At 48.7% G+C, this 27,454-nt stretch overlaps 1 protein-coding gene and 1 long non-coding RNA gene across 3 annotated transcripts; one reads left to right on the top strand and one right to left on the bottom strand.

Annotated features, from left to right (window-relative positions):
* The first annotated feature begins 1,454 nt into the window (after positions 1–1,454).
* On the top strand, positions 1,455–11,544 carry LOC131412590 (uncharacterized). The gene is made up of 4 exons (XR_009221811.1): positions 1,455–3,019; positions 5,206–5,313; positions 8,969–9,033; positions 10,924–11,544. It is a non-coding gene; the product is annotated as an uncharacterized LOC131412590 (long non-coding RNA).
* On the bottom strand, positions 3,631–27,271 carry NME9 (NME/NM23 family member 9). Of its 2 annotated transcripts, XM_058552319.1 has the most exons (12): positions 27,222–27,271; positions 26,735–26,771; positions 21,058–21,115; positions 16,146–16,249; positions 14,625–14,696; positions 12,780–12,896; positions 11,574–11,649; positions 9,054–9,136; positions 8,661–8,753; positions 7,524–7,678; positions 5,834–5,970; positions 3,631–3,906 (listed from the first exon to the last, which is right to left on the bottom strand). In XM_058552319.1, the coding sequence occupies exons 2-12, from the start codon at positions 26,765–26,767 to the stop codon at positions 3,842–3,844; spliced, it is 993 nt and encodes a 330-aa protein (XP_058408302.1). In that variant the 5' UTR covers positions 26,768–26,771; positions 27,222–27,271; the 3' UTR covers positions 3,631–3,841. The 2 variants fall into 2 exon arrangements, with proteins under 2 accessions (XP_058408302.1, XP_058408293.1); XM_058552310.1 differs by lacking the exons at positions 21,058–21,115; positions 27,222–27,271 and having other exon boundaries at positions 26,735–26,957.
* Positions 27,272–27,454: the final 183 nt, after the last annotated feature.

Below are 27,454 nucleotides of genomic sequence, written 5' to 3'. Positions count from 1 at the left end.
GCCACTCCTGATGGGGCTGCTTGCGTCGCAACCGCCCCGTCACCAACCTGCACCTTCCCTGGAAGATTTACATGTTTGATTGCAAATGAATGTTTTAAAATGTATTTAATGCAATTTTTCCTGTTCTCAACATGACCACCCAAGATTCAAACGCAGAGATTTCCAAGTTGTTATTTTTTTCAGAACATCACCGACTTAAAAATCTGTCACATCAGGGACTTGGGTTTTGTGCAGCTATCAGAGTGCTAATGTGAGAAAGCCAGTTTAAGGGAAATCTAGTTTACTGGGAATAAAGCCTTATTCAGGCCCACTCATTTACATTTCTAGTACTGAGAAAATATCTTTCGTTGGCATTCGTAACATAAAACACTATAGACTTGGTATTTAAAAGTACCAGGTGAATATAAAGAAACCAATAATGAATTGCTGAGACAATCTTGAACCCAGGTAGCATTAGAAGGCTGAAGGCCCAATGAAGTAACACTTTCACCCTTGAACTTTGTGGATAAATCTTGCCTTGGCTATAAAGAGTTGGTCAAAGAACAAGTGCTTTACTATAATTAACTTTTCTGATTTGAATGAAGGAAAATGTATTTATTAAACAAAGCTGTTTGCTGCTTTAGGCAGGTGCAGTGTTCAGTCAGCAGGAGGTGGGAGGAATGGGACATGGCCTTGTGTCTCCACCCAAGTTCTGAACTCAGCTTCTCGCTCTCTCTAATACTGCATTCTGTTTCTCCTTTGTGTGCCCTGATTGTAACCCCAAATTTATAAACTAGAAAAGAATGTCCAATTTAATAAGTTGCATTTTTTTCCTTAAGCACTTTATGCAGAACAATACATGTTCTTCTGGTAGTGTTTGGATAACAAGATTTTAACACATGCTAATAAAAGCCAAGAAAAATCATGGCAACTTCTAAAAAGGAGTCTGTTTTCCAAATGTCTAGAACATTAGGAAACATTAGAAGGTAACGTATACTGCCTTTTGGAACCTGTGATTCTTGGTAAATGAGAAACCGGGAAGCAATTCTGCATTTCAGGTGGGGGCAAGTGCCCTAGGGTTACTCCGGCTTCCAGGAGCATCTGCAGCAGTATGGGAACCCCTTTCTTCCTGGCCTCCTGAAGGCTAGTAGACCCTTTACAAGTGGCCACTCCCAGCCACCAGGACCCCCCGCCCAGAGTTGTGTCCACCCCCTCCATCCAGTTAGCTCCCAGAGGAGGTGTGGCTTCGTAAGGGGAAGAGGAGAGGACTGCCTAAAGCCCCGCTGCACAGCACACAAGCAGCTGCCCTCCCTCCGCAAGGATGCACGGGTACTCTTCACCTACTCACTGTGTGTGGCCTTCCTTTCCCCATCTCGAAAATGTAGAAACAGAGAGAAAGCCAAGGACACCTGCCCCAGAGCATGGGGGGAGGATGGTGGGGTGGTTGGCAGGGGAGGGAATTCCGCTGCCATAGGGGAAACTTGGAAGTGAGGCCTGAGAAAGGAGGAGAGGAAAGGGGGAGTGACCCCAGATCCTGATGGAGAGCCGCCAGAGAGAGGTCCCAACACCAATGCCTGCCCCAGTCTTGCCCCTTTGCACTGACTTTTCCTCATTGCTGGGCAGAGAAGCACGTGTCAGTTCCCAGCGTGAGGGAAGTTTTGGTCCATGACCTGGCTTCTGAGAAAGCTGAGGGAAGCCCCCTCAAGGGCCACATCGTGACCTACTGAGCTGCCTTTCCACCCTCTAGCTCTGCAGCCCCAGGCTCCTGGCCTTGGCTCTGCCAGGCAGTCAGCCCTCTGCTGAGAGGAGGGCCAGAGCCAGTCCTTAGGAAGGAGCCAGCCTCCTTCACTCCATGGGGCTGACCTGCCCTCCACGCTGTCAGGCACTCACACCCAGGAGCTGAGAGGCTTCAACGCCCAAAATGGCACCCATCCTGCAGTCCCAGGTTTTCTTCTGTTGTAGGAACCCAGGTCCAGGGCCTCTGCCAAGGAGTTCTATCCGCAAAGAATAGACTGACATTTTAGCCACTCTCAGGAGCCTTCTTTCCAGCACCCCACCCCCACCGCTGCCTCCATTCCTTCTGTCATGAACCTCTGGACTCTGAGACAAGAAATACCCTACCATGTACTGGAAGAAGGGGCTGTGTCACCACCCCTCCCACTCTAGCCCTGTCACCCAGTGCCCCTCCTGCTTCCCACCTCCCAGCCCTGCCACTCCTGGCTACTTCCTGGGAAGACTTAAAGATCGTCACAGACACCAACACACATCTCGCCCCACAGGCCCGGTTCCCTCACCTACTCCCCACCTCTCTCCCCTGCTTTCAGAGGCCCTTGTCACTCCATTACTCATCTGTCATCTCTCCAGTGATGGAAGATCCTTGGCTTCCCAGCTTCTGGGGAGATCTGTCAGCTGGGTACACCCCCAAGTAGCTCATTCAGAGCCACACAGCACCTGTGGTATGGAAGACCAGGCGTAGGGCCCTAGTGCTCCTCTGAGGCATCTGCCAGTGCTGAGGTGGGCACAGACCAATTGAGTCCTGCTCTTGAGCCCACTCACAAAGGGAAGAGCACAGCCCCACGGTGGATTCAACTTCTGACAGATTCTGTCAGGGAGGGCTCCGTTGAGCACATTGTTGCTCACGGGGGCCTATACACATGCTGACGAGCGTGATGGGCTGTGTGTTTCCATCCAGAGGTGCCACAAAGTCATGGGAAACACAGGCACCCACCCGGTGTCACAGGCCTTGGTCCCCGCCTTCACACAGCCTGACTCATCCTTCTATCCCCAGGGCCAGCACAGAGTGCCTGATGCTATAGGCTCGCAGAAAGAGGAACACGCCCAGCAAGAGCAGTCTTCCGGGAGCTAACTGGCCCTGTAAAGAACTTCTTCAAGTCATAGGAGCGAAGTCCTCTGGAGAAAACCAGCAAATAAGAAGGAAATGGCTGACATTTGCCTCATGATGTAGAAGAACACAGCCTTTTCCTCAGGAAAGAGTATGCCTGGGCTTAGTGAATTTACAAATAAAGCAAAGAGCAAACTGGTAAGAGAGGGTGGCTGTGCATGTTAATATCCATAGGGGTAATAAGTTACTTTTTACTGAAAACCTCCTGTATCTCTCAAGGGCACAACGATGGAGGGACGACTAAACCAGGCAATTGAGTGAAAGCTGGAGGCAACTTGGCTCCTAGGAGCTCTCAGGTTTTAAAATTAGGCTTTAGCCAGAATCAGAAACCAAAGAAACAGGGAAAGGGAGCATCAAGAAAATCAGATGAACCCTGGGTCCACATGAAACCCCAAGTATTGCTTTTTGAACGTGTCCTGATCCTTGGAAAACAACAGATGGCAAGGCTGGCAGCGTTACAGGACTGTCTCCCTGGCTGGGGTCGGCAGCGTGAAGACGTAAAGCTGACTTATATCTGCCTCCACGTCGATAGGCCTGGAAGTGTCATGTCCAGTCTTGTTGCACTCTTTTCAAGTTCATAGTTACCAAGTTCAGCTCTAAGACTGTTTAATCCCTTAAGTAGATTTATTATTGGGGAAACACTGTCCTGTATAACTCAGTATCCCCTGGGATGGCACCATATCACAGCGGAGGGCGATAACTGATGTCTATTTATTTTGTAAAATCCCAGAGATAGCAGAAAAAAAGGATATGTTCTGTATACTGTTTAATAAGGCAGGAAAGTACATACTGTTATTATTATTGTTCATGAAAGATAGCTAAGCCAAAAAAGTATCGGTGCTCAAAGAGTAAGTTCCGGTTCTGGAGGTTTCCTCCTGTGCGGCAGACACGAGTGCACTGACATTCCGTCTCGTAGCCTCACCTCAGTCCCGGCCCCGGCAGAGCAGCCCGCCTGGTCAATCAGTCCACGTCCTCAAGGCAGCAGCACGCCTCAGCAGGGCCCACCGCTCCTTCAGCCTCGTGGCCTGTGGGACGACAGATGTTCTGGAGGACTGCTGAGACCCGGCCCTGTCCCAGTCGTCTGTCCCACGCAAAATCCACAAAGAAACAGGAAAAGGGGATCTAATTGCCTCACAGACGATGAAGTGAAGGGTCAGGGTGGAAGGGACAGCAAAGAGAGGTCCTAATATGTGTGTGAGGGACCAGGAATTAAAGAATGAGAAAAGAGTGACATTCGTGGAGCACTTAATAAGTGTCAGGCACCAGGCTGGGAACACCTCCTTTGTCTCCTCTCATCTTCACAACAGCCCTATGAGGAAGATGATGATTATGGGCTATCATGGGTTTATCCTTATGTCCACTTCACAGATGAGGAAACTGAGGCCTAAAAAGGGTGAGTAACTTTAACTTTCCCAAGGCTACTGGGCTGGTAAAGAGTTGAGCCAGGATTGTCTGTCTCCAGTGCCCTGACCCCTGCCCCTTAGCAGAAAAAGTGCTGAGTACATTGAAAGCACGCTCTACTCCTGACAACTGAGAAGACACGACACATCAAACAAATGGTCAGAACATCAGCACCCCAACCAGGCTGCTTCAAGGTCACGCCTGCAGGAGGCTGTGCACTTATTCCCGGGATGTGGTCTGGACTCAGACCCTTCTGGAATTGTCTCCTTACCCCATTATCACCTGAGGCCAAAAAGTCAGGCTCAGCTCTCCCAACACTGTCCCCAGTACCCAAGGAGGATTCCTCAGCCGCTTCACTGTCTTCCCCAGACGTGGCCCTGAGCCATACCTCCTTGTTTCCAATCACCCCCAAAAGGATGAAGATGTCCCATGGCCCTGGACACATAAGGACACACATCGTGGGCTCTCTCTGGGGGCAGGTCCCCAGAGGAAAGCTGCCCTCGCAGTGCCGCCATCACCAGAGTGAGAGTTCCTCCCGGCAGGGGATGGCTTTGAAGAACCACAACACGCACTCGGATGCGTAAACTTGGGTCCCTTGGATCCACATAGAGCCACGCTTCCCTGATGTTCTCAACTCCCTCAACTTCATTGCGCTCTCAGCTTGTCTCAGCTGGCAGTGGGCAGCGGCGAGGATTAGACGAGGGCCAGCACGGGCCAGCTCCCGTCCTCCCTTCCCTCGCCCTCGGACCACCTGTTCTTACTTGGCGGCATTCAGATCTTGAGGAGACCCTGAATGTATCAACATTTAGGTGAATACATTGGTTGAAAACTAAACATTTAGGCACGCATAGGTTATGACCATTTCAGATCTGCATGCAGCCTTCTCCCAAGAATCCCACCCTCACGTCCTTTGCTCTTCCCAGGATATTCAGCCCCTGGCCTCTCCACCTCACCTCAGGCTCAAACCAGAGACAGCAGCTTGGCGACAGGAGCAGCCGGGCCAGGCCGAGTTCTTCCGCTTGTGGAACGGGGTGAGTCAGTGCACTCTGGACCCCTTGGGTTTCTCACCCTGGTGTGGAGGTGATGACCCAGCATGCTTTTCCCAAACTGTGGGGGCTGATGCGAGAGTCAGCCTCCAGGCAGAGGGCCCTTCTGTGTCCCTCTGCTTCTCAGTCACCTCACCAAGGGCTTAGCGTGGGCCGTACAGAGCATAGAGGAAGTGAGGGGTGACATCTGGCCTCCGGCTGGCTTTGAGGTAGGCTTACAGAAAGTTAGTTAAATTTCCCAGAGGTTTCCACAGAAAAATGCAAAGTAACTTTGCAACGAAAATATGGCTCCAAAGTAAGAATGGAGCAAAAAATGTAATGAGATATTAAAAGCAACACTGTTACTCTATGGAAACAGATCGGGACTGCAACTAAAGTTATGTAATAGCCCCTGTGTTCCCCACAGGACCTTGTTAGACTGAAGACTTGGTCACCACAGTTATCATCCGCCCCCCACATGCTCACTGCAGATTTAATAAAGACCAAGTCTGCCTGGGTGACTTACCCGGAGGGGCTTCCGGAACTTCGTCTGAAAACTTAAAACTGGGGAAGAGCAATGCCAGCTCTCGGCTGGCGGCGTCTCCATCCCGGCTTCCGTGGACCGCATTGAAGGGCATTTCTGTGCCATACTGAGCGCGGAGACTGGGAACATTGGCAAAATGTACAAGAAACAGTTGTTTCATTTGAAAAGAAACATTTTGCTCTCTGGCAACCTGGTCACCAGCTACCGTTCAGCCCCCTGCTTTTCTGTGAGCTGGCTCTCTGTCTGTTGAAAATGCCAAGAACCACAGCAAGGAGAACCGTAGCTGACAACCAGTCTGTCAGGGCAGTGTTCTGGGCATGTTTCCGGGTGCTTCATTTGCGCCACAGCCCTGTGAGGGAGGCTCCGTCATGACCCCAGTTTAACTATGCAGGAGGCACGGTGGACACGCAGGGGCTGCCGTTGGGTGATATCACTGCCTGGGGAAAGGCTCGACACAGGTTTGTGCAGTCAATCCCCCAGGAACCCCAGGAGATAATACTAAAGTTGCTAGGACTTCAGTGCTAGTGTGACAAGCACTGTTCTAAGTGCTTCATGTATATATACTTATGTGACCCTCACATCAACGTCGGAGGCAGGCCCTATTATAGTAGCCATTTTTCAGATGAGGATGTGGAGACACAGAGGGATTAAAGCATGGCCCAAAGCCACGCAGTTAGTGAGAGGAAGAAAAGAGATTCTGAAGTCTGTGCTCTTAGCCACGGCACTCACGCCCTCCCATGACAGGTGCTCGTATCCCCACTTGACAGACGAGAACGGAGGCTCAGAGAAGGGACTCACCTCAGTATGCGCTGACCTGAGATCTGAACCCTGGGCTGCCTTTCACTGGCCCAGGCGGCCTCATGTATGCATGTTCCCGGCCCCCTACAACTACGGGTACAACTGCAGTGACTTAGTCTCTTGTGAATTTCTTTCCTGTTGGCTGGGCCTCTGCCAGCTTCAAAGGCAAGACACAATGGGTTTGGCATTGGCGGGGCCAGGCTAAATATGCACAGGGCCAAGGAGCAGACCAGGGCAGCCTAGTGTGGTGTGCAGAACAGGGTGCTCAGACCCTAGCAGGCCTCAGGACACCCTGGGTGGGGAGTAGGGGTGGAGGGGGGGTCAAGTCTACAATGCAGATTCCTATGCCCTTCCCAGAGTCTCTGACTTGGCAGGCCTGGGTGGGGCTCTGGAATCTGTATTTCCTGGATGCATGGTGCAGGTGGTTCTGGGACCACACTGTGGTACCCTCTGGCTGCAGAGAGAAGAACAGTGAGGCCTGGATCCAGCAGCAGCCTTCAGAAGAGGGCAGAGAAGGGGAGGAGGCAGCAAAGAGGCAGATCACAGGCGGCACTCAGCAAATGGCTGGGGACTGGATCAGAGGATGAGGTCTGAGCACTGTGTTCTGCACACCACACTAGGCTGCCCTGGGCTGCGCCTTGGCCCTGTGCATATTTAGCCTGGCCCCGCCAATGCCAAACCCACTGTGTCTTGCTCCCCACATAAATAACAAAGAGGTCAGGGTCTCCCCAAATATATAACACAGAGGGGCTTCATGGCTGTCAGAGAGCCTTCTGTGTTACCCATGATTCTGGGCTGAACATCGAGCAGGGCTCTCAGCTTCTTTGGATGCAGGTTTTGAAGCGGATGAAAGGCCCACAGCTGGTGACGTCACCTGTCAGGCTGCTCCTTCCTTGCCACATCAGGGTCACAGGGCCCTATGAGGGTTCGCCAGGCAGTGACCACGTCCTCGGCACCCTCAGTCCTGGTGAGGATCAGGAGGTGGCTTGGTCCACTGCACATGTGATGTACCAGCTTCTCAAATGCCTCCTAGCACAGGGAGGGAAAAAAGTGACCCAGGGCAGGGGCCGTGGGGCCTGCAGAGGGTCAGCGGACCCATCCCCACACAGGATGGGAGGGGGTCAGTGAGCAGCCTTGCCACCAGCCAGCATGCCCGTGGAGGTCCCGGGGATGCCATGGAGGGCCCCGGGGGAGCGGGTGCCCAACCACACCCGGAGAACCCAGGTATAAGTCAAAGGCGGGAAGATGAGACTTTGAGGTGATCCATTTGGGGTTGAATGTGAGATTATAATAAGTTAGGTGGGGCATACTTCCATGTATGGAAGTCATGTGGATGCTGGATAACCACAGGGTGGGATGCAGCTGAGACTTCATTTTTGCAGGGCCTGGCAACCCTTCCCCCTGCTTCACATAGCAGCACTCTGGTTTCCCTTTGGGGAGCAGCCCTTCCCCATTTCACTTGATCCTAGCCTGACAATGATGCCTATCACCCCCCAACCTTGACACTCACACCCCTCACCTGAGAGGTAGGGCTCTGACCCAAGCTCGGTCAACCAGACCCTCCCTCCCAAGTAGGTGAGTCACAAGCAAAAGCAAATGGCGAGTGGTTGCATCCGACTTATCCAACAGCAGCACCTAAAGTGGCTGTCCTCGAGGTTTTGCTCCTGAGATCCCTACACCTGCCTCCGTTCCTCTTCTCCCAAGACCTTCTTGTTCAACTCCTTCAACTCTCTTTCTTCAATTCTGGAAGTTATGGAGTATCCTTCCAATAAATTCCTTATTTCATTACTTAAGTTAGAGTCAAAATCTCTTCCTTGCAACCAAAGAGCTTTTACCTGCTACAGCCCATAATCATTTTTCTGAAAGCAAACTCATGACCCACTTCCTGTTCATTTTCTTGTTCTTCATAATATTCTATTTTCTCCCAAACTAATGTCAATCTATAAACAGGTTGTTGGAAAGAGAGAAAGAAATGAGAGTGTGTTGGACATATGGAAGCAAACGAGCTGACCTCTCCAGCTCTGTGTTGGTAGAAAAGGCGCATTTCTGCCTCTGTCACAATTCTCTCTTCATTTGTTAAAATGTCAAAGCCGGCCTCCTGGATCTGTAGGATACATATATATGCATATTCTGAAAGGGTAAACCAAGCCCAAATTCACATTTAACTTAGTTGAAAAATAAAAGATAAAGGAAAAGGCAACATTAAGAGCTGTGGAGACCCTCATCTTCACGGCATCTTTCCCAATTAGATTTAAATTTTTTAATTTACTTACATGGAATTTTGGTTACAAATCCTTAGAAGCCTTCTTTTCCCACTAGGACACTGCTGCATGATGCCCCACGCCTGTCTTTCCACCAGGGAAGACATGAGGACAGTCTGAAGGGTAAGTGTTGTCTCTCTTACCTTCATAATAATCTCGTCAGTCTTTCCGTGGACCACTGCATCCGGTTTAATGATTGCCAAGGTGCAGGTCTTCTCTGCTGAAACTGCAATCAGTGAGGGTGGTGCTGTCAGACATCTTGAGGCTCTCAGGAGCCCCCTGCAGGAACCATACAGCCTCTGCACACGGCTCCCCTCCGGGGTTCCCTCTCCTGGCCTCCTAGCTGTGCCCCTGCAGACCTGGACTCTAGTGGATGCCTGGGTCTGGCTGCAGACCTCCACCTCAACCTGGCTGCAAAGGACAGAGACATGCAAGGGACACAAACCTGGGAGGGAGGGAGTGGAGGGAAGGAGTGGGAGGAGAAGAGAGATGGAGGAGGAGATCAAAGACTACTCAGGAGCAGAAACCCAGAGGCAGCTGAAAGAGTCACCTGGATGGGGGAGAGCTGGAGCAGAGGCAGTGCAGGCCTGGCCACTCCTGTCCCTTCCTGTCACCCTCTTGTGATTCTTGGCCTCTCCCCACAGTCTACTGTGATCTCTCACGGTACTGGCTCCTTCACCAATGCTTCTTTTTAACTTTCCTGGCACGCGGCCACGAATGGCTGCCCCAGGCCCTGAGTCTCCGTGACTTTTCAGTGCCAACACGTACACCAAAGTGCAGCTTCCATCTTCCCTGTCTCAGTCCAGACTCTCCTGAGAGAAGACCGGCCTGGCCAGCTCATTGTTTGGAGCCAAGGCACCAGTCACAGCTCACTGCCCAGTCCGCTCATTGGCCAGTGTCCACAGGTCCAATCAGCAGTGGCGATGAGGGAGGCGCCACGTGATCGTAGCCCACTGCTCAGGCCCGCAGAAGCTGCAGGGAGCCCTGTGACCAGTCCGGGAGCCCATGCCTGTTGTAGTCCTGTTCGTACGAACTTGGCCTTGGGGAGCTACCTACGCTCTGCACAGACCCTGTATTCCCCATAGCCTATTTCCTGCTCTCAGCTTTTATATCTGTTGTGTTGCAATGAAACACGACAATGTCTGCATTTAAGGAGGGCTTCTTACTCCAAAAATCTCAAAAACGTGTACTGCAAAGGTGTGAATCATTTTCAGCAACAAATCTGTTCGTTTTTCTGTGAGTACTATTTCTAACGTCCTAGGTACACGTAGACTTTAAGGGACTCTTACGGTAGATTCCGTTACAAATTGACCAGTTAATGAGATCACCTAGAGGTGTAGAGGGAGAAGAGAAGAGGCCAGAGCAGGGGCCGGGAGAACTCCGGCTTGAAAGGGGAACAGAAGAAAAGAAGCCAATGAAGAGGAGGTTGAGGAGAGGCCGGAGACGTAGAAGGAAAACGAGAAAGGTCGTGACATCTCCGGAAGCCAAAGAGAAGAGGGTTTTGAGAAGGAAGACATGAACATCATCCAGGTCCACAGAAAGATGCCACAGGATATGACTGGAACCTGCCTGGTGGGTTTGGCACCAAGAAGGTCTCTGGTGCCACCGTGAGCACCCGTTCAGGGAGGAGCGGGCACAGAGGCCAGACACAGCAGGTGGGGGCAGGAGCAGAAGGTGAGGGGTGGCCCCACGAGTGTGGACGAAGTTCAGGAAGCTCGGCCATGGAGGAGAGGAAGGCTAAGTGCAAGGCAGGCTTTGCGTTGTTTTCTGCGTGGAGAGACTTGATTTGAGAGGAAATAATGGGGAGGGAAGAAAGAGATAACCCAAAAAGGAGACAAAAATTGCTTCCTGCAGAAGCCAAGTCACTGCCTTCTTTTCACACTTGAAGTTTCCTTGCTCTCCTGAACTGAGCCTTTCCTCGTTAGAATCCACCTCTAACGGTCCTCATTATCCACACGCCACTAAACAGCTTCCTGCTTCACGCAGTAATAAAAATCTTCCTTCTCTTTCCAGCTCGGTTCCTGAACGTCATCCTGGTTTCCCCTGTTGCCTCAGCCACCATCAAGAGCCCCTTCCAAAAAAAAAGCACCTTCCCAGCAACAGCCTTTCTAACTTCTGGCTTCTCTGCGCACTGTCAGATCAAGTTGTTCTCACATTAAAGGTTCAGGAAGAACTGTGATGCCCCAGAGGGAGTGATGCTTGGGGACTCCTGGGACGAGGAGGCAGGGCTGGGGCAGGGAAGGTGTTCAGTACACCTGACTTTCTGACACTTCAGAAAAAAGGTGAAAACAGAAACTTGAGCTGTTCAGCTCAAATAAGACCTAAGGAAACAGCAGCATCATTACTCTCCGTTATTAGTACCACCACCCTCCATTTTATTAGAGGGAGCTTTCTCTAATGCCTGGTAATTGCCATGAAAGCCACACTTGTGATATCTAAACCTGATCAGAAAGCTGTGGAAGGTGCCCAAGATGCCATTAAAGGGCAGAAGGGAGAATTGACACAGTAGTTTGAAGTCAGGTGATCGGAGACACGATGTTTTATGACTAATCTTCTCAGAGTTCAGATTGTTCAATAAACTCATTACTCATATTTTTTTTGAAAAATCCATCAAATCTGAGTCTGCTTTGCCTTTTTCCCTTGTTTGTGGGTTCTGTACTCACCCACGTCCTCTTCTTCACCGTTGTCCTTTTCATGAGAAAAACGTTCATCTTCATCAGAAAGAGCCTCGTCTTTAATCTAGTGCAAATTGGTCATGAACAGAAAGTAGTTAGCTAATTAAAGGTACCACAAAGACCTTCAAAAACCTGCAGAAGCCAAAAAGGTGAAGGTCCAAAATACAGAGGGAAAAAAAAGTCAAGATTATCAGTCTTGGAAACTTTACGAGATCCTTTTTAGTGGTTGGCTGACGGTGGGGTGAGAGCATTTGAAGACAAGGAAATCCACATTGATCTTGAGGTTTAGATTCCGCCTGTTTTCACAAACATTAAGTCAAAACTAAGGAAAGAGAAAGACGAAGTAGAGAGCTGGCAAGAAGACAAAGGAGGAATTGAAATGCAAGTAAATATTAAGCGATTGGCTACCCAGTGCAGGGAGGTAGTACAGAGAGAGATCATGTTCCCTGGAGGAGGCATGAGCATTTATGATTTTCTTTCTTGGGGGAAAATTGCCAGTTTTCTGGGGGAAAAAAATGATTTGAGTCTAATCCATTCTATAAAAATCGGGTTCACTATTTGGATGGAACGTTTCAAACTTGAACAATGTTAAGGCTCGTCTGGCAGATGCTCAGAGCACCAGGAAGTACCTCTCTCTACCTACGGTGTGTCAGTTTTCAAAGGCAGCCAATTATTTATGAAAAACTTGCAGTCTATGTTATCATGGAAATAATTTATGAAAATCACAGGCTATACTGATCCTATTGCTCCTGGTAATGACAGAGCTTAAAGAAATGAAGCCCCTGTGATCCACAGGTAAAACCTCAGGAAGGTGAGGTGAGGGTGGGTCACCGCGAGGGATTTCATCCTGAGGCTCACTCCTCCTACCCACCACTCGATTCCCTACCTTTTTTTCCATTTCAGAATTCACTGTCAGGGTTCCAGAAACCCCTGTTAAGAGTTGAAGTGGGGAATGAAAAAGAAATGGGTAAAAGAAGTTAACGTACTCTGGATGAAGGGGATGACTTTTAAAAAGAAGGCTTCAAAATGCATACATGTCATAGTCGACAGTGCGCCCTCCCCGGAGCCCTCAGCAGGACTGTCAAGAAGGGGTGGGCATTTAATGACGCTTCCCATGGACAGCGCCAGGAAAATGGGTGGGACAAGGGGAGGGGACACTTGTGGGTTTGCTGCTTGTAGAAGTGACCTCCTCACCACCTTCCGTTCTCTGCCCTCGGCCAGCACCTCCTTTTCGGCCTCCAGCTGGTCTAGGATGGTCTTCTGCAGCAGGGGGGCATTTACTCCTCTAACCACAGCCACCAGTTCTCCTCCCTAGAATACGGTACAAATGTACTGGTCAAACCACATGAAACCCTCTTCACAGATATTAATCTTTCAAGAGACAGCGAGAGTGTTCGAGAGCTTTGTTTAGGAGTGTGCCCAAGGTCAAGGTCCACCACCCCAGGCCCACAGCCTCCAGCCACTTCTCTACCTTCTGCCCCATGCCCTCCTGTCTAAACTTCCTTCAGGGCAATGGGAGTTAGTTAAGGGAGGAACAGCGCAGGCTAGCTTGTGAGGGACTAATTGTGGCCAATAAAGAGCTCATTCAGCAGACGTCTATTGAGCACTTCTTAGGCCAAGCACTGAGACAGAGGCAGAGAATATAAACACCAATCACAAAAAAACCTAATCGCGCCCTCAATGGATGGGGAGTGAGTGGGGAGAGAGGTGGTCATGTCAAGGAAACAATTAGAATAGAATAAGACCATTGTTTTAATAGGGATACTTGAATTGGGGCAACAATCAACTCCATCTGGGGTGGTCAGAGAAGGCTTCAAGTGGAGGTGGTGTTCGTGTCCTGCTGACCTGAGTTTCCTGCTTTAACTTTCTCAACACATATCACTCACGGAAGTTCCCATGGTCCTCCTCCATTTCCATCCCGCCCCACAGTGGAGCCCCAAAGGATGAGGAGTGTGGTGGAGCCTGCTGGCTTGGCCCATGTTCCCACACAGCCGATTATGATGTATGCTTTAATCACTACGGGCTCAAGCAAGCAAACCACTGTGGTGATGATCCCATTTCTGCAACTGAGCTCCCCTGTCGGTTTGGCTGGGGGGGGGGGCACATTCATCTCGGCTCCTTCCTACTTCTCCCTCCCTCCCCCACCACGTTTCATCATCTAACTTCAGTCTCCCTGCTAACAGCCAAAAGCTCACATAGTTTCACCGTAAGCTTCCAATTTATTATACTTGCAGTGCTGAGAGCAGGGGCCAGAAGGTTTCCAAACTAAACAACTCTGGCCTGGGTGGGTAGACCCTAGCTTCCCTGACTGTAGATGAGGGGGTTGGACCCAGTCAGGATTTGTATATCAATCAATTGCCTTCAGGGCCTGGCAGGTGATAAACCTAGGAAGCCAGGGATGAGATAATGGTCCCTCAGGGGCGTGCCCCGTGGATGTCACACCCAAAGACATCCAAATTATCTTTTCAAAACGCTGGACCACTTGGCTTTCATCAATAGTCCCTCTCATTTCTGACTTTCTGTAAACATGTCTTCACATTTTATGAATAAGTAACTGTGAATGCAGAGCCTGTCTACCCCATAAAGGAGCATTCATGTTTGCTGGAAGTTCCCCTCTACGGGGCAGAGGATAGAAATCTTGAAACTCTGTGCTCTGAGAGTCCAGAGCACTTGTAAGCCAGAAGGAGCATTTGAGTGACTCCAGCCGGTCAGGAAGGCTGCTGGAGTGACCACAGGAGCTGTCTCCCCAACTCCCCGCCCCCCCCACCCCCCACCCCCCCCACTCCACCCCCCGCGCCCCACCAGCGAGCCGTGCCCTCGGGCCACCAGCCCAGTCAGGGGCCTGCAGCACCGTGACTTAAGGGAATCTGTCAAATTTAGCCAAAATAATAAATATAGTCCAGGAGAAAACAGCATCACGTTTGGATCAGTGAGGCCTCATGGTGACTCCCACTGAGGATTAATGCCAGTGAGACGCATCTATCTGAACTCGAATGATTTGCAACCATTGGATAGTTCTGGTTCTGAAACTGTACTTACTGCATAAAACAGAAAGGTCGGCTCACACCTCCCTCGGTATTTTTCGAGGATATCAAGACAGTCTGCCTCTGCCTGGAGAAAACAAGCTGTCAGCAGGACCCTGGGGCACAGCAGGCCTGTGGGGGCATGACGGTGGAAGAACCACACAGGGCAATCCACACACACACACACCACACACATACATATACACACCACACACATACATATCACTCACACACATACTACATCCACACACATGCACACACACACACACCCCCCCCCCCCACACACACACCACACACATACACACACCACACAATACACATACTACATCTACACACACAGACCACACATACACACACAGACATCACACAACACACAGAGTGACTCCCCTCCCAGGTGTGGCCCCAGCTTGCTCTCATGCTGCTCTTTCTAATGTCTTTTCATCAGAATCTTAACAACTGTCCTGGCAACATATTGATAAAAATTGTTGACGGTGTACTTTTTTTAAGAATAAAATAAGGAGGAAATGACGGTTTCTCCTGCTCCCCACCCAGCTCCTGCTCCCGGACAAGGGAGCTCCACTGTCCAGCGCCCTCCCGCTGCACGACTGGCGACGACAGAGGTGGAAGGGCCTCACACTCTGCCTTCAGTGTCTAGTAAACCCCGTCTGTCCGTGGACACAGCGAGTCCCCCTCGGGCACTTCCTCCGCACGCTACAGAAGCGTCAGCACTGGCTCCCGAGGGAGGAAGTGCACAGTGCTTGAAGGCAAACTTCTCTAGAAACTAGCATAAGGTATATTGTCTCCTGTGTTCACTGCCTATGAACCTCTAACCCATGCAGCATCTCGAGTGTCTCTTGCACACTTCTCTGGAATTTATTCCCATTTCCATACATTAATCCAAGTAAATGTTTGCTAAAAGTTCCCCTTTAGGGGCCGGCCCCATGGCGTAGAGGTTAAGTGCGTGTGCTCTGGTGCTGGTGGCCCGGGTTCAGATCCCGGGCGCCCAGCGAGGCACCACTTGTCAGGCCATGCTGGGGCGGTGTCTCATATAAAGGGGAGGAAGATGGGCACGGATGTTAGCCCAGGGCCAGTCTTCCTCAGCAAAAAGAGGAAGGATTGGCACGGATGTTAGCTCAGGGCTGTTCTTCCTCACAAAAAAAAAAAAAAAAAAAAAAAAAGTTCCCCTTTAGGGAGCAGAGGATAGAAATCTTGAAACCCTGGGCTCCGAAAGTGAAACTTCAGAGTTCACAGTGTTCATGAGCCGCGAAGGAGCATCCGCATTAGAGGGACACGGATTCCTTCCCCGAGCACGGCGTCAGGAGACTGCCATCACCGAGTGACTGGTAGGGAGGTGGGGGTGGGGTCGGAATCTTCATCTCTGAGAAACTATAAAGCATCATGACTGACAGCAACCAAAATATCCACAGCTGATGCCTTTTCAATGATGTGGAAAAGGCAGCTCACACTTCCTGTTCCTATTTTTAAATTTTTAATTTTTTACAATGTTGTGTGACGTGCTGGTGAAAGAGGATCTTACTAATGCAAAATGCAGAAGGTCCGGGCCAGCCTCGATCCTCATCTTCTGGAAGAGGCTCACCACGGGTTTGCAGGGGCCACACCAGCCTTGATAGACGTCGACCACTGTGTGGACAAGAAGCGGGACCGTTCTGTGGGCACCAGCACTACCCACATCAGGCAGAATTTACACCTGCACATTCTCACCCCCTCTGGAGGACGTCTGTCTGCAGGGGCACTTAACAGTTAAAGGGATTTATTGTCGCCTCGGAGTGCGAGCAAGCACGCAAACCCAGCTCTCCCTCATTCTTATGAACTCAGTCTTCTGAATTCTAAACACAATGAAGTAAGTAGGGTGAAAAATCATTGTCTTAACATGGATCCTTTGCCTTAGGGAATTTTCAGGCACATTCAGCATCAGGCCCAGCACAGAGTGGCCCTCGATAAATATTTGAATTGGACTGAAACTGTTCTAAAAGGAAGAAGTCACTGTAGGTGACCCGCCAGCGTACAGTCAACTCTTAGCTACTTTGATAATAAACACAGATTTGACCTTTTCCCTGTCGAATTAAAAGCTACTCACTTTGGGTAAAGGAGAGTTTTATCTACTTTATAAACTCTACATTGTTCTCCTGGGAAGTGAAGCTGATAGAGACGAAGGTGGAAACTTGGATACCTTTTTCTTCTCTGGGCCCAGTCTGTGGAGTGTGCAGGGCCAGGCGTGAGGGAACCCTCCCATCAGACTGCACTGGACCTCGAGCCCTGTAAGCAAGCTGGGCCAGCACAAGAGCACCAGGTCCGCGCGGGACCCGCCAGCCCCATCACGAAGACGGAGCAAGTGCTAGACTGTGGTGTCCCGGAGGTCACATTTTAGAGGAAGGATGTCTTCAAAAAGACCTCAGCACTCACCAAGTTCATGCCTAATCCACACAGGTGGGCACTGCTATTCAGCAGCGGGAGTGGCAGGGTCACGGGGTCATGGGGAGATAGTGTGGACACTGTTTATAAACTATCAGGCCTGCCAATTTTCATAGCATGCAATTTGTGATTTCACTTTTTGAAGATACACATTTCAAGATTTTTACATCATGTGAGAACTATTAATAAAACACGATATAAATTATCGTTATTCAAATTAACGTAGACTCTGGCAGCACCGTATTAACACCGTACTGTACTAATCAGGGAAGGAAGGCGTCCTAGTGGAGGGGCGACTTACACTGGGCATTTTGGAAAATGCCAGGCTTGGATGGGCAGAGAGGGAGCCTGTGGTGGAAGCACGGGCAGCCAGGCACCGGTCGGGGGGTTTAGGGGCTACCGCACATGCTGGCCCAGACCTGCCTGCGGTTGGGCTGTGGGCAGTGGTGGCAGAGATCCCTGGAGGAGTGTGGAATGTGGGTTTATGGAGTTCCATCCTGATCTAATAGGCCATGAGCACTCACAGCAAGTTTTAGAGAGGAGAGGGAGCTGATATTGACTGAGCTGCAAGAGAGCATCTGCTCTTTGCTTTTCTCTCAAAAAACCCAGTGAGATGGGTATTTTGGGTAGATCATTATCCTACTATAGAGATGACGAAGCTGAAGTTCGAAGAGGTGGAGCCACCCACCCAAGGTAAAAGAATAAAAATTCTCAAGCAGTAGAACCAAGTTTTGAACCCAGGTTTGTCTGAAGCCCTAGCCCATGCTCTTTCAACTCCTCCAGGAAAGAAGCAGGATGCACAAATTCAGGAGTCCTGGTTAGTTTAGCCAAGCAGCATAGTTTTGCAAAGAGAAAGTGAGAGCCAAGCTGGGTGTGGGAGGGATGAGGAAGCCAGACACGGGGGTGGCAGTGTCAATGGGAGGGAAGGAACAGACAAATCCATGAGACTTTGAAAAGGAAGTGGAGAGACTGGGGAGGAAAGTCGTGTGGGTGTGAAAAGGACTCCACCTTGGAGCCTGGCAGAGAGAAAGAACTGGGTGGAGGCAGGGAGAGAGCGTTTGGGGAGGGAGAAAAGTGAACTAGACTCTAGACACGCTGGGTCTCCAGACCAACCAGAGAATCTAAGGCGAGTGGTCCCAAAGGCAACCAGACACCAGCAGGGGCAGGAGAGAGGGGTTTGGGCCACAGCATCAGGTGGAGGATAAAGCTCTGGGCTTCTTCGAGGACAACAGCTTCACAGTTAAGGGAGAAGGGCATTTGGGTCAAGCCAGGAAAAAGTCCTTGAAGACTTAGAGGACCGGGTATCCAGGCCCACCAAGGAGAGCAGGTTCAAGCCCCAGGGGGAAAGACTTGGGGGCCCAGTTAGCTACCAATCTCTACAAAGGATTTGCATTGATAGTTCAGCCCAGTCATTTGTATCAGCTTCCCACCTCCTCTTGTGCTCCCTGGCGCTCCAAGGAGTGGTGGGGACGAGGGCACACTTCACAAGGTTATGAGGGGTGGGGACTGGAGAGGACTCTGAAGAGTTTGACTCTGAAAGACAGGAAGCAAAACAGAAAAGACGCCTGGAAGGAGAGAAATGGCAGAGAAAATCAAAAGCTGCAGGTGTATGTGTGTGTAAATCTGAATAGACTTTTGCCTGTTTGAAGGCAGAGGGAAATGAGCCAGCAGAAGGCAAGACTTCCAAGATGGTGGTTGACTTGGGAAGCAAACTTCTGCTGGCTCTAGAAAGAAGGAAGAGCATATCTTCCTCGAGACTGCCTGATGAGAAGGGGCAGACAAGCCCCTGCAGCCTTCAGTCAACACGATTCCCTTGCATGGCTTAGCGAAGGGCTTGACAGGGTCCACACTCGACAGATGTTAGCCAGGGTCACATCGGGTGCCCGGACATGGCACATTCTCACAAGTGATGAGGGGGTAGTTTTCTTACTGTTGTTAAAGAAATAGAATTCATGGTTGTTTTGCCCTGAAGTCATGTTCCCGTTGCACAGACAAGACAGAAGAGTTAAGACTTGGCACCATCAAAAAAGCTTTATAATCCCTCAAGTAGTAGAGGGGGGCAAGACTTACCGCCACGCTACTGGGTCAATGTGACCACATTTAATTAGCACCCAGGCCTGGACAAGTCTGCTACAGAAGGAGATGAAAAAGACAATGCCCCTGTGTTGAGAGTTTAGGGGGAAAGGCATGAGGGTGGGTGCTCACCCACACAGGGGCCACACCAAGCTGGGTGTGTGCTGGGGGCATTGAGACAGAGTTCCACCCCAAATGCCCTAGAGACTCCCAGGGGGAAGTGACCACGCAGAGGATCAGGAAAGACTTCTAAAACAGCAAGGAGGCTGTTTTAGAGGTGGGCCTGGGAATGAGGACGATTTCTACAGGTCATGATGGGGCCATGATATTCCAGGTAGTAGGAACAACACGGATAAAAGTGAAGAAGGAGGGGCCGGCCCGGTGGCGCAAGCGGTTAGGTGCGCGCGCTCTGCTGCGGCGGCCCGGGGTTCGCTGGTTCGGATCCCGGGCGCGCACCGACGCACTGCTTGGTAAGCCATGCTGTGGCGGCGTCCCATATAAAGTGGAGGAAGATGGGCACGGATGTTAGCCCAGGGCCGTCTTCCTCAGCAAAAAAAGAGGAGGATTGGCGGATGTTAGCTCAGGGCTGATCTCCTCACAAAAAAAAAAAAAAAAAAAAAAAAAAAAGTGAAGAAGGAAAACTTGTGGCATGTTCAGGAAACAGTTTGGAGCTGAGGACACACCTCAGGGAACAGTGGGTGAAGGGCTGGAAAGACAAACTGAGTCACGAGGGAGGGAAGGGGGAGGGGGTTTGAAAGCTGAAGTCCTTGGGTTGGGGGGGGTGATGCAGAGAGATAAGAGCAGATACAAGCTGATGGAGCAGGTGTATTTATAGAGAGAAGACTTGAGCAGACACACAGAGAGAAACAGAGCCCAGAGATATCTAGAGTAAATGAAGAAGAGAAAGGAATAGCGGGGGAGCGAGGTGTGGTAGACAGCCTCTAAGATGGGCCACTGAGTCCTGCCTCCTGGGATTTATGCCTCTGTGTGACCCCCTGCCCTGGAGCGCAGGCTGGACCTAGTGACTGGCTTGTAACGAATGGGATGTCACTCTTGAGGTTAGGTTACAAAAGACCACGACTTTCCTCTCTCTCTCTGTCTCTCTCTCCCTCCTTCCCTCTAGTCCTGCTCTGAGGGAAGAAAGTTACCATGTTGTAAGTAACCTTACGGGGGAATTGATGTCTCTGGCCAACAGCCAGCAAAGACCTGAGTCCCACAAATAGCCACATGAATCAACTTGGAAGTGACCTTCTAAGATCTGCCAAAGCCCCATGACTGAGCTTGGAAGCAAATTTGATTCTGGTTGAGCCTTGACATTCCCTGACTCCTTAACTGCAGCCTGGTGAGAGACCCCAAGCCAGAGGCGCCCAGCTAAGCAATACCTGGATTCCAGACCCACAGAAACTGTGGGATAGTAAATGTTTGTCGTTTCAAACCACTAAGTTTCGGGGTAAATTGTTGCCCAGCAATCGATAACTGACACAAGGAGGGGAGAGCCACTGACCCAGGGCCAGTGGCTGTGCTGTTTCCTCATGGCTGTGCAACCCCTGCTTCCCTGCCCTTGGGTTGCCTGGCTCTCCTTCCAGCCCCTGACTTCCAAGAGACCCCTGTATTCCTTCCACTCCATCCCCTTTTGTGCCTCAGGTCATTAGCAGAGGTTTCTGTTCCTTAACACCAAACAACCCCTGAGGAAGACAGCCAGCTCTGAAACAAGGAAACCCTGTTATCCGACAGCACTGACTGGTTGCCTGAACTGAGTTGACCAACATGTTCAAGCCAGATATATATATACGTACACACACACACACGGAAATCGCCTGCTTCTTCATTCATGAAACTCAAGGTTATAGGAAATTGTGCCCATTGCAGCTTTTCTCTTCATGGTTTAATGTGTCATTTAGCAATTTTGAAAAGGATGAATCTAAAAAATTATCTTATATTACCAGTTAGTCCTTTGGAACTGAGCATTTCCTCCCAAAGCTCCTGGGTGCTGATGTTGACCTAACATCAAAGAGGAACAAATGCTGTGTTACAGAGGGCACCGATGGGGAAAAAGGCTGATGTGTTTACTCCAGATCTCTCTCTCTCTCTCTCTCTCTCTCTCTCTCACTCTCTCTCTCGCTCTTGCTCTCTCTCTCTGGCTCTCTCTCGCTCTTGCTCTCTCTCTCTCTCTCTCTCTCAGTGAAGTAGTTACAAACACAGCTCCAGCTGGCCTCTGTCCCCAATCTTCTTTTCTCCTTCTCTCTCCTCCTGCCTCCATCCCCAGGAATAGCCACTATCCTAAGAAAATCTATCGTTTAAAAAAATAACAATTTTTACTTGTTACTTGTCCAAAAACAATATATACAGTTGTTATGTGTCCATAAAATGTACATAAATAATATCATACTATAGATATCTTTTTGCAATTTGAGTTTTCACTCAGCATTAAGTTTTGACATTTATCTATATTTATGTACAGAGAGGTATTCATTCTTTTTTGTCTTTTTATGTTTTATTGAGATATAATTTATGTCCAGTGAAATACACACAACTAAAGTGTTACAGTTCATTGAGTTTTGACAAAAGCATACACACCCCTATCACACTACGGAACATTTCCATCACCCCAGAAAGTTCCCCTATGTCTCCTTCCAGTCACTTCCCACTCCTCACCCCAGGTAAACACTGATCTTTCTGTCATGATAGATTCATTTTGCCACCCCAGGTAAACACTGATCTTTCTGTCATGATAGATTCATTTTGCCTATTCTAAAACTTCCTATAAATGAAATACTACAGCATGTATTCTTTTGTGCTGGCTTCTTTCCCTCAGCGTACTTCTGGGATTCCTCTGTGTAGTTGTGTGTCAGTAGTTTGTCCATTTTTATTCCTGAGCATAGTCCATTGTATGACGATATCATAATTTGCTTGATAGATATTTGGGTTACTTCCGGTTTGGGGCTATAAATAAAGATTATGAATATTCTTGTTAAATCTTTTTGTATTCATGTTTTCATTTGTCTTCAGTAAGTAAATACCTAGGGGTGGAATTGCTGGGACAGGGGGTATATGTATGTTCAATTTAATAAGAAACTGCCAGTGCTTTTCCTAAAGTGGTTGTACCATTTTCAACTTCCATCAGCAAAGTATAAGAGTTCTGGTTGCTCACAGGTTATCACCCACATTTAGTGATGTCAGTCTTTTAAATTCTAGCCACACTAATGGTAATGTAGTGGTATCCCACTGTGGCTTTAATTTCATTTCCCTGATGACTAGTGGTGTTGAGCAGTATTTAATGTGCTTTAATTTAATTTAAGTCTGCAAGCCATCTGAAATTAATTTTTGTCTATATTGTGAAGGAAGGATTAGGGTTAATTTTTTTTTTTTTTTTTTGTGAGGAGATCAGCCCTGTGCTAACATCTGCCAATCCTCCTCCTTTTTTTGCTGAGGAAGACTGGCCCTGGGCTAACATCCGTGCCCATCTTCCTCCACTTTATATGGCAGCATGGCTTGCCAACCAGTACATTGGTGCGCGCCTGGGGTCCCAACCAGCGAACCCTGGGCCACAGCAGTGGAGCGCGTGCACTTAACCGCTTGCGCCACCGGGCCGGCCCCATGGGGTTAATTTTTTTTTTTTCCATGTAGAGGTACAGTTGTTTCTGCAAAATTTGTTGAAAAGATTTATTTTGCCATTAAATTGCTTTGGCATCCTTGTTGAAAACCAATTGATGGAATAAGTTTGGGTTTATTTTGGATTCTATTCTGTTTCATTGACCTATTTGTCTGTTCTTATGCCAGTACCATGCTATTTTGATTACTGTAGCTTTATAATAAGTCTTGGAATCAGGCAGTGTGAGGTTTCCATATTTGTTCTTCTTTTTCAAGATTCTTTTGGCTCTTCTAGGTCCTTTGCATTTCCACATACATTTTAGAACCGGCTTGTCAATTTCTGCAAAAACTCCTGCAGAGATTTTAATTGGGATTGCACTGAATCTATGGATCAATTTGGGACAAAATTGAAATCTTAACAACATTGAGTCTTCCAGTCCATCAACATGAAGTTTCTCACCATTTATTAAATCTTCCTTAATTTTCTCAGCAATGTTTTGTAGTTTTCAGTGTATACGGTTTGCACATCTTTTGTTAAATATATCCGAACATCCATATCAGAAATAATTCACAGTTGAATTTATTGTCATCTCTTCACATTTTTCTCTTATCTAAGAAGTATTCTGGTTTACGTCAGAAATGAAATTCAAGGAGCAATATATATTATACTCTACACAGTACATTATTAATAATGTACATTTTTGTATAATGTTTTTTGAAACAGTTTCAAACTTACCAAAAATTTGCAAGTACAGTACAAAGAACTTTTTCTTGAATTATTTGAAGGTAAATGACCAACCTGATATTCCATTATCCCTGAATACATTATCATACATAACCATGATACAACCATCAAAATCAGGAAATAAACATGTAAGTATTATGACTATCATCCTCAGACCCCATTCAAGTTTCACCAGTTATCCCAGTAACATCCTAAATAGCAAAAGATCTAATTGGAACCAGGTGCTGAGTTTGTCAAGTCTCTTTGGTGTCTTTAGCCTGGAACAGTTCTTCAGTCTTGCTTTGATTTTTATGACCTTGACACCTTTGAAGACTATAAGAGAGTTATTTTGTAGAACGTCCCTCAGTTTGGGTATGTTTCATGTTTCCTCCTGATTAGATTCAGGCTGTGCATCTTTGGATTGGTCAGAACTGGTTGGATTGGTTGGAATTGGTTGGAACTGGTTGGATTGGTTGGAACTGGTTGGAAGTGGTTGGAACTGGTTGAACAGGTTGGAATTGGTTGGATTGGTTGGAACTGGTTGGAATTGGTTGCAGCTGGTTGAACTGGTTGGAATTGGTTGGAACTGGTTGAACTGGTTGGAATTGGTTGGAACTGGTTGGAATTGGTTGGAACTGGCTGGAATTGGTTGGAACTGGCTGGAATTGGTTGGAACTGGCTGGATTGGTTGGAACTGGCTGGAATTGGTTGGAACTGGCTGGAATTGGTTGGAACTGGTTGGATTCGTTGGAACTGGCTGGAATTGGTTGGAACTGGCTGGAATTGGTTGGAACTGGCTGGATTGGTTGGAACTGGCTGGAATTGGTTGGAACTGGCTGGATTGGTTGGAACTGGCTGGAATTGGTTGGAACTGGCTGGAATTGGTTGGAACTGGCTGGATTGGTTGGAACTGGCTGGAGTGTCAGAGAATTGGAAGAGTGTTCCTCTCACTGGATCCTTTCAGGTGACACAATTTTGATCTGCCCCATTACTGATGATGTTCACTTTCATCACTTGATTAAGGTGGTCTGTCAGGCTTCTGGACTGTGAAATTATTCTCTTTCCCTTTGTAATTAATAAGTTTTTGTGGGGAGCTACCTTGAAACTATATAAATTAAAAGACCATGACAATTACCACTCATTCTTAGTACAGGTATGCTAGAGTCTTTGTCCCTTTACGGGCTAGAAACATGTAACATCTGCAAATCCTCTATTAAAAATTCATCTTTCTAAAGAAATTATGCTTCCATACTTTTTTGTTTCTATGAAAAGAAGAGGAAAAAACAGAAAAGTCTTCTTCTTGATGCCTTAAATGAGGTAAGAGAGCTGGACTGACGTCATCCTGGGCCCACAAGTCTAGTCCTGAGGAAAGTGACAGAGGGTTCAGAAGAGCCCCACTCCACCCTCTCTCTCATAACAGTTACTTTCAGAGGCGCAGCTGTCAGTCAGTGGCAGCTCTCTGTGGTGCTCCCCTGTCGTGGAGTGAACCACATTAGCAGTGGGGCAGTTGAAGAATCTCACTCCTAAAGCAGGGCAGGAGCAGAACAGTATGGGAAATATCTGGACTTCACTAAGCTCTACATTTGGTAGGGAATGAATGGGGAATCTGTGGCACTTTTGACCAGTCTGTCTCTTGATGTCCTGCGACTTCCGTCTCAGTCACAGAAGATCCTACATAGTCTTACCCAGAGACAGGACAGGGTTCCTGGCTTGGCAGACCCTAGAGCACTGCTGTCAAGGAGTTGACCTGGTGGAGAGGCAAGGCTTACACAGATGCCTCAGTGCACACCAACTCTCCATCCCCCTCAGCAAATGGGAGCACGCACTTGGAGTACCACATTGAACATGGAGCTCTGGCGATTACACATTTAAAAAAATTGCTAAAAAATGTTATTGCCCCCAAAGGGGATTTGGGCATAGACACATGAAAAGATAATCATATGGGGCAAAAATCTTAGAGCCACCACAGTCAGCACTCAGACCATCTTGGAAGTGTCTAGAGTCTCGTCACAACACCTCTGTAAGTTATGTGTTATCCCTCCTGTTTACATAAAGGGTGTGGAGGCTCAGAGAGGTTGAGGAACTCGTTCACACAGCAATAAGTGGTAGGACTGGGTGCTTAGAATGTATTTACAGACAGAATATAGACATATGAAGTTTCATAACTCTGGAGTGCTGGAACATCAAGGCTGGCAGGCTCTCAGGGATAACTCAGCCAACCTCCTCATTCTACAGATGGACAAGCTATAGCCCAGGGAGGTTACATGATTTATACAAAGTCCCAGAGCTGGCCAAGAGAAGAGTCAAGAACTACATCAGGTCTTCAGACTTCTAGTCCAAAGCTCATCCCTTCCCCGTTCACCCCCTCCCAGTAAAGGCTATCCTTAGACAGACATTGCTTTCTCCCTTTTTTAAATCACTAGGCTTTGGAGATTCACATACAAATTGCTGGTGCCACGAGGACAATGCAAGAGGAATCAGGTGTCTCAAGACGGCTGCTGCTCTATTCTCCAGGAGGTGCCTGTGGCCTGAGCATTTATCCTGATGGCCCAAGTTGACTCTGAGACATTTTAAGGTTTGCTTTAAAATGTACCCATATTACAGATCATCAGATGATCTCCTTATGATGAAGCCCTCTCTCCCAATTCCAGCCATGCCTGCATGTTTTTACCATCATGTTAAAATCACCCACTACTTATTGTCCAGGACTAGAAAAAAAAGAGCAGAGACACTGGCTTACAGATTCACTTGTCCCAGGCACAAATTAAGTAAGGCACTCTCTACAATGAACGTGCAGTACACAAAATATCGAAATCTACTCTGAATAAGCGACTGATTGAAGAGAGCAGTGGTGGGAGAACTGGGTCTCTGGAGAGCACTCAGCTACAGACTGCAGGCCCAAACTCAAAAGAACCTATATCAGATTCTTGCAACAAGTGGTGATTACATTTCAACAAAAAATATGTCACATCGAATTATATTGATTCATATTTTCTTGGTTTTGTAGTTTTATTTAATTCATGTTTGGGTTTTATGGTTGCATAAGCACTATAAGCATAAAGAGCTTATACCCAATTTTAAGTTTGTTTATATTTAAGTGCACAAAAAATTTGTCATCACTAGGGGTACCAGATAAGTTTTTTCCTTTAAGACGGAAGGTACGACATTCAAGTTTGAGAACACCGTTTGTCGTATACTGCTGGCAAACAGAATATCACTTTTATACCGCACTTCCCGTTCCGCACCATCCTCCTCGTCCCCCAACCCCAACCAAGTGCAGGAAGTAAGCGCCCCTAGAGGCTTACCTGCAGGGCAATTTCTTTCTTCTTGCTGCCCATGGCTCTGCAAAAAAGACAGAAGCCCTGTTACCGCAGGCTCGGATGCTTCCCCGGCCGCAGCCTCGCGACAAACCGCTGCGCGCATCAGCAAGCCAAGAGCCTCCTTCAGACAAAGCGCCTCGCCCCTTGAAGGTGCTTACAAGTGGCAGCAAATAAACGCACTGATGCAAAATGAACACCCCCTGAGGGAAGTAGTGCCTGCAGCCCGCGGGCTCCTGGCTCGAGGGGCGGGTTTTCTGCGGATTTGCGAAGCCCCTTCCCCGCCCCGGAACCGGCCAAGGGGCGCACGCAGAGGCTCGAGTGGGGGCGGGAGGCGATGCAGCCCGGCAGGCATCGGAGCGCCCGCCGAGGAATTCGGGCGGAAAAAGGCCACAGAACCCTGCTATCCCTACTGTTCCAGTGTATTCCTGGGAAACTGAGCCACCACAAACGATCTCTCGACAGGTGCACGGACCTCAACGCGCTGCGAGAGTTTCCAGCAGAGTCTGCGGTGACCCAGCCACGGTCGTCATGGCAACACAGGACTGCGCCAAGTTGGTCAGGTAATAAACAAACGTACACGTAAACCACGCCCACTCTGGGCCCAGCAGATAGGCAGGAGGGAGTCCCGCCCCTTGAGTCAGAATTGGACCGTAGGAACGCTCTCATTGGCTGAAGCGTTTGTCAGTGTCTGGGGGATTTGGCCCC

Source organism: Diceros bicornis, chromosome 2, assembly GCF_020826845.1.
Source record: "Diceros bicornis minor isolate mBicDic1 chromosome 2, mDicBic1.mat.cur, whole genome shotgun sequence".
In the NCBI taxonomy this organism is placed as follows: domain Eukaryota; kingdom Metazoa; phylum Chordata; class Mammalia; order Perissodactyla; family Rhinocerotidae; genus Diceros; species Diceros bicornis.
Note: the sequence above shows the minus strand (reverse complement) of the source record. Positions and strands in the feature narration are given on the sequence as shown.

Excerpts from the sequence above, each read along its gene's own strand:
- NME9 (XM_058552310.1), bottom strand. The coding sequence starts at position 26,852 with ATGCGCGCAGCGGTTTGTCGCGAGGCTGCGGCCGGGGAAGCATCCGAG. Across the intron at positions 12,897-14,624 it reads CGACCTTTCTGTTTTATGCA|GGAGGAGAACTGGTGGCTGT; the intron begins GTAAGTACAGTT and ends ACCGTATTCTAG. Across the intron at positions 8,754-9,053 it reads CTGACGAGATTATTATGAAG|ATCCAGGAGGCCGGCTTTGA; the intron begins GTAAGAGAGACA and ends TGTATCCTACAG.